Below are 12,458 nucleotides of genomic sequence, written 5' to 3' on the forward strand. Positions count from 1 at the left end.
AATGGAGATAAAGAGCCAGAAGGAATGAAATGGAGATAAAGAGACGGAAGGAATGAAATGGAGATAAAGAGACGGAAGGAATGAAATGGAGATAAAGAGCCAGAAGGAATGAAATGGAGATAAAGAGACGGAAGGAATGAAATGGAGATAAAGAGCCAGAAGGAATGAAATGGAGATAGAGAGGAATGAAATGAAGATAAAGAGACAGAAGGAATGAAATGGAGATAGAGACAGGAATGAAATGGAGATAAAGAGACGGAAGGAATGAAACTGAGATAAAGAGACAGAAGGAATGAAATGGAGATAAAGAGACAGAGAATGAAATGGGGATAAAGAGGCAGAGAATGAAATGGGGATAAAGAGGCAGAGAGAGGGAATGAAATGGAGAAAAAAAACAAGCGGTCTCTAAATATTGACCAAAGTATCATAAAGGAATCAGGTAAATAATGATGTTTCAGTCAAGTCATACAACTACAGTCCACTAGTACAACACAATACCCTGATTACATCACACAAACTATAAGCCTCCTAAAAGCCTTCCCTTTTGTGGCTTTCTTAGAGTGAGTCCAACAGAGCCTGAAGCAGATCAGATCAGTGACCTATGACCAGGCATCCCACAGTCCAACCAGCCGGCAGACTCTCCACGACAGAGAATGACACACAACTGCACACGCAAACACACACACACCCTGTCTGTCTGGTGCTTATAACCTGATAGCGATTTCTGTCAGTGGTTTCTGTCCCATCTCACCTGATTCAGTGCTTCGTTGATTTTAATTAGCAATGTTAATACCAGACCAGAATAATCACTTATGCAAAGAAGTTTTTTGTAATCCAGAATGTTTCATTCATGTGCCCTCCGCTTGGCCTCCTGCACCAGCAGTACCACAGCCAAGGTTACAGAGGGCCAGGTACTCCCATCAGTCAATCTATCCTCCCTCCCAGTCCAACAGACTCTGCAACTCTCTGAGACCGACTACAAAGAGTTCTGAGACTTTGAAAAAGTGCTTCACTGGGCAAATTGGGACTGTCAGAGAGAGAGAGAGAGGGGGAGAGAGAGAGAGCTCTGTCATCTGACCTCAAACTCAGATAATATAACCTTATTTCACCCCTATATCCTACCACACTGTGTTGAAACCTGTTGGCATGTTGCATCTGTGACTGCCTGTGGCTCTCAGTGATACTGTATGTTTATTTATACTGAGGACGGAGGTCATCGGCATGCATAATTCAATGTTTATTTCCTAACACATTTGAGTCTAATACTTGCCTTTATTTCCCAGTGAGGCTGCTTGAGGGATGTTTAATGTCAGACCATGTCTACAGTTGAAAGGGGGCAATGGGCCATTGAGATTTGGTTTAATGTGGTTTACTAAAAATAACAAAGCACTTTTCTCTTGTCTTTCTTATTTGCATATGTGCTCCTTGTGTGTGTGTGTGTGTGTGTGCTCCTTGAAGTTGTGTGTGTGTGTGTGTGTGTGTGTGCTCCTTGCAGTTGTGTGTGTGTGTGTGTGTGTGTGTGTGTGTGTGTGTGTGTGTGTGTGTGTGTGTGTAGGGTGTGTAGGTGTGTAGTACTATAAAAGTAGTGGCTAGTGACACTTTAAATGGGGAGTACGGTCTGGAACAGAATAAATGGAATGAGAGAGAAGATACCATTCCATTCACTCCATCCGTCCATTACTATGAGCCATCCTCTATGTTACACTCTCCCCTGCACACTGTGTGATGCATGTTCACTCTGCTCCTCAGCCTTTGATGATACTGCCTGGGCTGCTTTACCTCATGGCTGGTCTGTCAGAGTAGGAGAGGTTTCATGCCACCAGGGGCTCTGATCCCAGCCGAGATGAGGGAATCTGGGGCATTGGAGATCTCAGGGACCCTCTGGATCTCCCACCATGGGGGTCCCACAGTGAAGTGGAAGTGGGACGAGTGTTGAGCAGGGGGTTGGTCTATGGGTTTGGAAATTCGACTGCTTTTCCACCAAGGAATATTGGATATTGAATAGTCATTTAAATTAATGACGGATCCCAAAGTGAATTGCAGACATTATTTTCAACTGAAATCACTTGCCCACAGCTACACTTGAGTTCAAACTTACCCAGGCCTCGTCGACCTTCCCTAAAATGTGAGGCGTGACAATGGCGTGATTTTGGAGGTGTAGCAACACGAGACTAAACTGACCCCAACCCTGAAGGGCACTACAGCTGCAACAGTACAACAGTTGTTGAAATCTCCTATTTTCTTATTCTTACATCCTGGTCTTCACCGATCTGAGAGGATTGGGTGAAGGGCCGGCCCTGATTGGGTGTGTGATTGGGCGCGGGGCCGGCCCTGATTGGGCGTGTGATTGGGCGCAGGTTAAATAACAGTCCCAGAGCACAGCAGACAATAATCTCCTAACCTCCCTAGATCCAACAGTTTATAGACAAGGTGTTTAGCTGTTTATTATGGCATGTTTGTATTGGCAGTGTGGACAGATACAGAGATACAGTGTGTGTGTGTGTGTGTGTGTGTGCGTGTGCGTGTGCGTGTCTGAGTGTGTATTCCTCCAGAGTGCCTGAGTATTGTTAAATAGAAAAAAACACATTTGGCGAAGATTCAAGCACATAATACAGTTTAAGGTGGTCTTGGATAAATGGGAACAGATTTGAATTTGCCAAAGCAACATTTTCATCAGGGTTTACATAAGGTTTAATTTCAACAAACTCTTCTGCAGTTGCTACATACATGTTGCTACATACATGTTGCTACATACATGTTGCTACATACATGTTGCAGTTGCTACATAAATGAATGGTATCCATTGATTCTTGAATAATACATCTTAGAAATGCATCATGATCTTAGTTTAACTGTCGTACCCCATCAGAACACCAAATATAAGCTTGTTTTACTCTCATGTTTGGAAACAAAATAAATATTAACAAAACTGTATAGCCTCAATGTCACGCCCTGACCTTAGAGAGCTTTTTATGTCTATATTTTGGTTTGGTCAGGGTGTGATTTGGGTGGGAATTCTATGTTTATTTTCTATGTTTTGTATTTCTTTGTGTTTGGCCGGGTGTGGTTCTCAATCAGAGGCAGCTGTCTATCGTTGTCTGATTGAGAATCATACTTAGGCAGCTTTTTCCCACCTGTGTTTTGTGGGTAGTTGTTTTCTGTTTTGTGTTTCTGCACCAGACAGAACTGTTTTGTTTTGGTCCAGTTTGTTATTTTGTCTCAGTGTTCAGTTTAAATAATGATCATGAACACGTACCACGCTGCACTTTGGTCCACTCCTTCTTCATGCACCGACGAGCGTCACACTCAAAACATGGTTACAACTATCATTTTGATATCATGGATGATCAGTCCTTGGATCTATATCCCTGTCTATTAATTTGAGAGTAGTTACTTTTCTCCAGCACCATCCCTCAACTTTTTATAGAAACAGTGGTGGGGAGATGTACTGCAGGCTAACCAAGATGTACTGCAGGCCAACCAAGATGTACTGCAGGCCAACCAAGATGTACTGCAGGCCAACCAAGATGTACTGCAGGTCAACCAAGATGTACTGCAGGTCAACCAAGATGTACTGCAGGCTAACCAAGATGTACTGCAGGCTAACCAAGATGTACTGCAGACCAACCAAGATGTACTGTAGGCCAACCGAAATGTTCTGCAGGCTAACCGAGATGTTCTGCAGGCCAACCAAGATGTACTGCAGGCCAACCAAGATGTATTGCAGGCCAACCAAGATGTACTGCAGATCAACCAAGATCTACTGCAGGTCAACCAAGATGTACTGCAGGCTAACCAAGATGTACTGCAGGCTAACCAAGATGTACTGCAGACCAACCAAGATGTACTGCAGGCTAACCGAGATGTACTGCAGACCAACCGAGATGTACTGTAGGCCAACCGAGATGTTCTGCAGGCCAACCGAGATGTTCTGCAGGCCAACCAAGATGTACTGCAGGCCAACCAAGATGTATTGCAGGCCAACCAAGATGTATTGCAGGCCAACCAAGATGTACTGCAGGCTAAACAAGATGTACTGCAGGCCAACCAAGACGTACTGCAGGCCAACCAAGACGTACTGCAGGCCAACCAAGATGTACTACAGGCTAACCAAGACGTACTGCAGGCCAACCAAGACGTACTGCAGGCCAACCAAGACGTACTGCAGGCCAACCAAGACGTACTGCAGGCCAACCAAGACGTACTGCAGGCCAACCAAGACGTACTGCAGGCCAACCAAGACGTACTGCAGGCCAACCAAGACGTACTGCAGGCCAACCAAGACGTACTGCAGGCCAACCAAGACCACTGCAGGCCAACCAAGACGTACTGCAGGCTAACCAAGAGGTACTGCAGGCCAACCAAGACGTACTGCAGGCCAACCAAGACGTACTGCAGGCCAACCAAGACGTACTGCAGGCCAACCAAGACGTACTGCAGGCCAACCAAGACGTACTGCAGGCCAACCAAGACGTACTGCATTCTAACCAAGACGTACTGCAGGCCAACCAAGATGTACTGCAGGCCAACCAAGACGTATTGCAGGCCAAACAAGATGTACTGCAGGCCAACCAAGACGTACTGCAGGCCAACCAAGACGTACTGCAGGCCAACCAAGACGTACTGCAGGCCAACCAAGACGTACTGCAGGCCAACCAAGACGTACTGCAGGCCAACCAAGACGTACTGCAGGCCAACCAAGACGTACTGCATTCTAACCAAGACGTACTGCAGGCCAACCAAGATGTACTGCAGGCCAACCAAGACGTATTGCAGGCCAAACAAGATGTACTGCAGGCCAACCAAGACGTACTGCAGGCCAACCAAGACGTACTGCAGGCCAACCAAGACGTACTGCAGGCCAACCAAGACGTACTGCAGGCCAACCAAGACGTACTGCAGGCCAACCAAGACGTACTGCAGGCCAACCAAGACGTACTGCAGGCCAACCAAGACGTACTGCAGGCCAACCAAGACGTACTGCAGGCCAACCAAGACGTACTGCAGGCCAACCAAGACGTACTGCAGGCCAACCAAGACGTACTGCAGGCCAACCAAGACGTACTGCAGGCCAACCAAGACGTACTGCAGGCTAACCAAGATGTACTGCAGGCCAACCAAGATGTACTGCATAAAAACATAATCCTATCGTTTACAGAAATAAAAGGTACAAGAAGGAAGTATACTCACCACGCCCTACTGGCTCAGACATTCGCATCTTGTCCTGATGCTGCCTTCCCATTGGTTGTGAGCAACCCAGCGACCGGTAGTGCTCAGCTGTGATTGGTGCAGTCTGGTGGACTGCATCTCCTGCACTCTCCTATTGGGTGGAAGTGATGGAGTTTTCAATTCAATTAGTCATATAAGTATCTTTTAAATTTTTTAACAAGACAAATGTTTTTTTTTATTTTTTAGCGAGTGATTGGCTAATGAGAACATAAGGGAATACCAAACGAGGTTCACGGAGAAGGGACACCCTTAGAGTTTAATTTAACTCAGGCCAAAGAACCGGCTACTAATTGCACTTAAACAATTAGTTAATTCAAGTAATTAAAGTCGTAGAGGGTAAAAACAAAACATTTTTCATCCAATTATATGCATTATTTCCTAAGAGAGCTTTTGATTCAACTTTTAGAATTCTGTCTCTCTTACATTCAAGACGTCCAAACTGACTTTCTCGAAATGGCGGCTCCTCAGCTCCTGCATTCGGAAGTGGTTTTCCTGGTATTTCTCCTCAGCAAGTCTCCTGTAGTGTTACATTATATTATAAATTGGCTGGTTTAAGCCCTGAATGCTTATTGACTGACAGCTGTGGTATATCAGCTTGTATACCACGGGTATGACAAAACATTTATTTTTACATTGGTAAGCAGTTTATAATAGCAATAAGGTACCTCGGGGGTTTGTGGTATATGGGCATATGGGTATATTGTTGTTACGGGCTGTATCCAGGCACTCCGCATTGCGTCCCACTTAAGAACAGCCCTTAGTCGTGGTATATTGGCCATATATACCACACACCCCTTGCTTTATATCTTAATATACAGGTAACTGCCAAAATAATGGAAACACTTGAGATCATGAGGGATACAAGGTATAATGAAAGCAGGTGCTTCCAAACAGGTGTGGTTCCTGAGTTAAACATCCTTAGGGCATGTATAAAAAAGTATTTCGTCTACCATGGCTATTCCCCCATAGGATGACAATGACCCCATCCATAGGACACAAGTGGTCACTAAATGATTTGATGAGTATGAAAACGATGTAAACCGTATGCCATGGCCGTCTCAGTCACCAGATCTCAACCCAATTAAACACTTATGGGAGATTCTGGAACGGAGCCTGAGACAGCGTTTTCCACCACCATCAACAAAACACCAAATTATGGAATTTCTGGTGGAAGAATGGTGTCGCATCCCTCCAAGAGTTTCAGACACTTGTAGAATCTATACCAAGGTGCATTGAAGCGGTTCTGGCTCGTGGTGCCCAGTGCCCTATTAAGACACAATGCTGGGGTTTCCTTTATTTTGGCAGTTACCTGTAGATGAATGATGCAACGCAGTATAAAAGTGAGATGGCAGTGGGTTATGTTGATAATTAAGACTAGGAGTTCATGGTCTTAGGGTAGCCTAGTGGTTAGAGTGTTGAACTAGTAACCGAAAGGTTGCAAGTTCAAATCCCCGAGCTGACAAGGTACAAATCTGTCGTTCTGCCCCTGAACAGGCAGTTAACCCACTGTTCCTAGGCCGTCATTGAAAATAAGAATTTGTTCTTAACTGACTTGCCTAGTTAAATAAAGGTAAAATATATATTTCTTTAAATAACACTGTAGTTATCAACCAGAAACAACAGAGTGTGGGAAAGAGAGGAGGAAGGATATAGAAAGAGAAAGAAACACAGGTAGATAGAGACCCACAGAGAGAGAGAGACACAGAAAGAGATAGAGAAGAGGAGGAGAGAGAGAAGGTCATGGCTTGTATAATATCAGCGTCCTGCTGAAACTCCATAGAGCACATCAATAGCCCTGTTGCCTGGCCTCTTGTCCTTCCCATCCACCACCCCTCTGTGGCTCTCAGTATCATTCCCTGTAGACACGTCTCCAACACAGTTCAGCCCAAGGAAACTAGGGCAGGGGAGAATGCATTTACACAAAACTCTCTTCATCTTTAAAGGGAACCCAGCCATGCATCAGCCCCAGAAGAATCCCAACGGGACCTCACAGGCTCTATACTGGTCATGGACCGAATGACTGTGGTGTGCACATGCGTGTGTGTGTGTGTGCGTGTGTACATGTGCGTGCGTACTTGTGAGGGTATGTAAGGGTGTCCTACCTAAGCCTCCTGGCCTTGTCGTCGGCAGCCTGCAGCTTCCTCAGCCTCATTCTCTCCCTGGGGGTCATTCTGTCTAGCTCTGACTTCTCCCTCAGTGTCTGAAGGTGCACCTTTCTCTGCCTGTTCAAAGGTCAAAGGGCAACGGTCAGAGGTTGGGAGGGCTGGAGCGTTGGCGAGTAAGATAGGTCAGAGGTCCGATACTCCTACACACAATTACCTCTGCACTGTTAAAAACAATTGCTGCCTTAATGGGATTTAGAATTTACCATGGCAAAAAGAGATACTGTGCACTGTAAACACCTCAGGGTGGTGGATTTGATTGAATTCTAGCGTTTACCTTTTGTAGGTCACTTCCTATGTGGATGTAAATACTTCTTTCAACATGTAATGTATGTAACAAGGTCATTTAGAGTGAGATAGGCAGTAATCAGACATAAACAATATACATATGAAAGAGAGGATCTAATCAAGTGGAATACTAATTGGAGGCCCTGATTCAGATTTGTCTCCTACTGTCCTCTAACCATAACTTAAACCCTTACCTTAAGCCTAAACCTAACCGAAAGCCTAACCCTCAACCTAGCTTCATGTGCACATCCCAGTTCAACCCTAGCCTCATATTACCTCGATTTACCTGGACTAACCTGTACCCCTACACATTGACTCGGTACCGGTACCCCCTGTATATAGTCTCCACATTGTTATTTTATTGTGTTACTTTGTTGTTCTTCTTTTTTTATTTTAAGCAACACAAAAAAATGTATTGTTGCTTGTAAGTAAGCATTTGATTTGATTTGAACCCTAACCCCAGCTTCATGTCCACATACCAGCTCAACCCTAACCTTAGACCCAACCCTAACCCCAGCTTCATGTCCACATACCAGCTCAACCCTAACCTTAGACCCAACCCTAACCCCAGCTCCATGTCCACATACCAGCTCAACCCTAACCTTAGACCCAACCCTAACCCCAGCTCCATGTCCGCATACCAGCTCAACCCTAACCTTAGACCCAACCCTAACCCCAGCTTCATGTCCGCATACCAGCTCAACCCTAACCTTAGACCCAACCCTAACCCCAGCTCCATGTCCGCATACCAGCTCAACCCTAACCTTAGACCCAACCCTAACCCCAGCTCCATGTCCGCATACCAGCTCAACCCTAACCTTAGACCCAACCCTAACCCCAGCTCCATGTCCGCATACCAGCTCAACCCTAACCTTAGACCCAACCCTAACCCCAGCTCCATGTCCGCATACCAGCTCAACCCTAACCTTAGACCCAACCCTAACCACAGCTCCATGTCCATATACCAGCTCAACCCTAACCTTAGACCCAACCCTAACCACAGCTCCATGTCCACATACCAGCTCAACCCTAACCTTAGACCCAACCCTAACCACAGCTCCATGTCCGCATACCAGCTCAACCCTAACCTTAGACCCAACCCTAACCACAGCTTCATGTCCACATACCAGCTCAACCCTAACCTTAGACCCAACCCTAACCACAGCTCCATGTCCGCATACCAGCTCAACCCTAACCTTAGACCCAACCCTAACCACAGCTCCATGTCCACATACCAGCTCAACCCTAACCTTAGACCCAACCCTAACCACAGCTTCATGTCCGCATACCAGCTCAACCCTAACCTTAGACCCAACCCTAACCACAGCTCCATGTCCGCATACCAGCTCAACCCTAACCTTAGACCCAACCCTAACCACAGCTTCATGTCCACATACCAGCTCAACCCTAACCTTAGACCCAACCCTAACCCCAGCTCCATGTCCGCATACCAGCTCAACCCTAACCTTAGACCCAACCCTAACCACAGCTTCATGTCTACATACCAGCTCAACCCTAACCTTAGACCCAACCCTAACCACAGCTCCATGTCCGCATACCAGCTCAACCCTAACCTTAGACCCAACCCTAACCACAGCTTCATGTCCGCATACCAGCTCAACCCTAACCTTAGACTCAACCCTAACCACAGCTTCATGTCCACATACCAGCTCAACCCTAACCTTAGACCCAACCCTAACCACAGCTTCATGTCCACATACCAGCTCAACCCTAACCTTAGACCCAACCCTAACCACAGCTTCATGTCCACATACCAGCTCAACCCTAACCTTAGACCCAACCTTAACCACAGCTTCATGTCCACATACCAGCTCAACCCTAACCTTAGACCCAACCCTAACCACAGCTTCATGTCCACATACCAGCTCAACCCTAACCTTAGACCCAACCCTAACCACAGCTTCATGTCCACATCCCAGTTCAACCCTAACCTTAGACCCAACCCTAACCCCAGCTTCATGTCCACATACCAGCTCAACCCTAACCCGGGGCTCTCGAGTGGCGCAACGGTCTAAGGCACTGCATCTCAGTGCTAGAGGCATCACTACAGACCCTGGTTTGATTCCAGGCTGTATCACAACCTGCCGTGATTTCGGAGTCCCATAGGGCGGAGCACAATTGGACCAGCGTAGTCCGGGTGAGGGTTTGCCAGGGTAGGCCGTCATTGTAAATAAGAATTTGTTCTTAACTGACTTGCCTAGTTAAATAAAGGTTAAATAAAAAAATTCAAACAACCCTAAACCTAGCTTCATGTCCACATCCCAGTTCAACCCTAACCTTAGACCCAACCCTAAACCAACTCCATGTCCACATCCTGACCCAACCCTAAACCTAGCTCCATGTCCACATCCCAGTTCAACCATAACCTTAGACCCAACCCTAACCACAGCTTCATGTCCACATACCAGCTCAACCCTAACCTTAGACCCAACCCTAACCACAGCTTCATGTCCACATCCCAGTTCAACCCTAACCTTAGACCCAACCCTAAACCAACTCCATGTCCACATCCTGACCCAACCCTAAACCTAGCTCCATGTCCACATCCCAGTTCAACCCTAACCTTAGACCCAACCCTAAACCAACTCCATGTCCACATCCTGACCCAACCCTAAACCTAGCTCCATGTCCACATCCCAGTTCAACCCTAACCTTAGACCCAACCCTAAACCAACTCCATGTCCACATCCTGACCCAACCCTAAACCTAGCTCCATGTCCACATCCCAGTTCAACCATAACCTTAGACCCAACCCTAAACTTAGCTCCATGTCCACATCCCAGTTCAACCCTAACCTTAGACCCAACCCTAAACCTAGCTTCATGTCCACATCCCAGTTCAACCATAACCTTAGACACAAACCTAAACCTAGCTCCATGTCCACATCCTGGTTCAACCCTAACCTTAGACCCAACCCTAAACCTGGCTCCATGTCCACATCCCAGTTCAACCATAACCCTGGCTTCAACCACAACTCTAACTATAAGGTGTGTAGAATTCCATTGGACAAGTCATCAGGGTAAGTATATGAAAAGTGGAATAACATGATCATGTCACTGACCAGTTAATAAGCATAACATCAGATCAGAGAATCATATCATCCATGATCCCAAGTTAATCACCATTTCTCACAACCATATCACATTGTCCACATGCTACCAAGGCACCTTGGCAAGTCATTACAGATGCAGTCTGTCAGGCAACAAATTACATGATCGTGTCAATCCTAAAGAGATGGGTGTGGCTATTGCTAAGACCTAGACCTAATCTGGTCTTTCTCTGCAGCATGTTACACCTGGCTACTCTAACATATAGGAGAGTGTGTGGCCAGCTAAGCTAATGATGACAGGCACCTTCCCTGATTGGTGCCAGTTTGAATCAGTGACGGTCTGGTTTGTTTAAGAGACAGCTGCTACTAACTGGGATTTCCATGTCTGAGTGAGTGAGAAAATGTGAGTGTGAGGAAGTGAGAGAGAGAGCGAGAGAGAGAGAGGAAGTGAGAGAGAAAGAGACAGACAGAGAGTGAGAGAAAAGGGGGTTATGGAGAGGGACAGAGTATGGCAATATTAGTGTGTGTTTGCGTAAATGCTTAAAAATCGCTCTGTCCTGATGCAGCCACATTGCGCTAAACTGAGGAGCCAGTGTTCATTCTTCATGTCTTTTTTTTACCTTTATTTAACCAGGCAAGTCAGTTAAGAACAAATTCTTATTTTCAATGACGGCCTTGGAACAGTGGGTTAACTGCCTGTTCAGGGGCAGAACAACAGATTCTTCATGTCTGAGGATGATAGTGGTGTGTAACTGCAGCCACGTAGCTCTAAACTGAGGAGCCAGTGTTCATTCTTCATGTCTGAGGATGATAGTGGTGTGTAACTGCAGCCGCGTAGCTCTAAACTGAGGAGCCAGTGTTCATTCTTCATGTCTGAGGATGATAGTGGTGTGTAACTGCAGCCACGTAGCTCTAAACTGAGGAGCCAGTATTCATTCTTCATGTCTGAGGATGATAGTGGTTGTAGTTCTCCCTCTTCCTTCTTAATAACCCAAACTACAGACAACCATACAGTATATTGAGCATGTCCTTACACCGCTTTCAATATCTGTGCTGCGTCTCTTTCTCCAGATGATGTCTTGTCTCTCAGTGTCAGACTACAGAACTTGTGTTTTAAGATCTGTAGAGAGTGAGTGAGACAGAGAAAAAGAAAGAGAGGGGGAAAGAGAGTGAGTGAGACAGAGAAAAGAAAGAGAGGGGGAAAGAGAGTGAGTGAGACAGAGAAAAGAAAGAGAGGGGGAAAGAGAGTGAGTGAGACAGAGAAAAGAAAGAGAGGGGGAAAGAGAGTGAGTGAGACAGAGAAAAGAAAGAGAGGGGGAAAGAGAGTGAGTGAGACAGAGAAAAGAAAGAGAGGGGGAAAGAGAGTGAGTGAGACAGAGAAAAGAAAGAGAGGGGGAAAGAGAGTGAGTGAGACAGAGAAAAAGAAAGAGAGGGGGAAAGAGAGTGAGTGAGACAGAGAAAAGAAAGAGAGGGGGAAAGAGAGTGAGTGAGACAGAGAAAAGAAAGAGAGGGGGAAAGAGAGTGAGTGAGACAGAGAAAAGAAAGAGAGGGGGAAAGAGAGTGAGTGAGACAGAGAAAAGAAAGAGAGGGGGAAAGAGAGTGAGTGAGACAGAGAAAAGAAAGAGAGGGGGAAAGAGAGTGAGTGAGACAGAGAAAAGAAAGAGAGGGGGAAAGAGAGTGAGTGAGACAGAGAAAAAGAAAGAGAGGGG

The 12,458-nt window shown here is 46.1% G+C and overlaps 1 protein-coding gene across 1 annotated transcript in view; it reads right to left on the bottom strand.

Annotated features, from left to right (window-relative positions):
- Positions 1-5,152: 5,152 nt before the first annotated feature.
- The window catches only part of LOC116367845 (serine/threonine-protein kinase Nek11-like), a 34,592-nt gene continuing 27,286 nt past the window's right edge, over positions 5,153-12,458 (bottom strand). The window contains exons 8-11 of the mRNA XM_031819014.1: positions 11,784-11,869; positions 7,332-7,451; positions 5,653-5,746; positions 5,153-5,320 (exon numbers count right to left, since the gene is read on the bottom strand). Of these exons, the coding sequence (XP_031674874.1) occupies positions 5,153-5,320; positions 5,653-5,746; positions 7,332-7,451; positions 11,784-11,869 (468 nt within the window). The remainder of the gene's footprint in view (positions 5,321-5,652; positions 5,747-7,331; positions 7,452-11,783; positions 11,870-12,458) is intronic.

Source organism: Oncorhynchus kisutch, unplaced genomic scaffold (assembly GCF_002021735.2).
Source record: "Oncorhynchus kisutch isolate 150728-3 unplaced genomic scaffold, Okis_V2 scaffold1780, whole genome shotgun sequence".
NCBI lineage: Eukaryota > Metazoa > Chordata > Actinopteri > Salmoniformes > Salmonidae > Oncorhynchus > Oncorhynchus kisutch.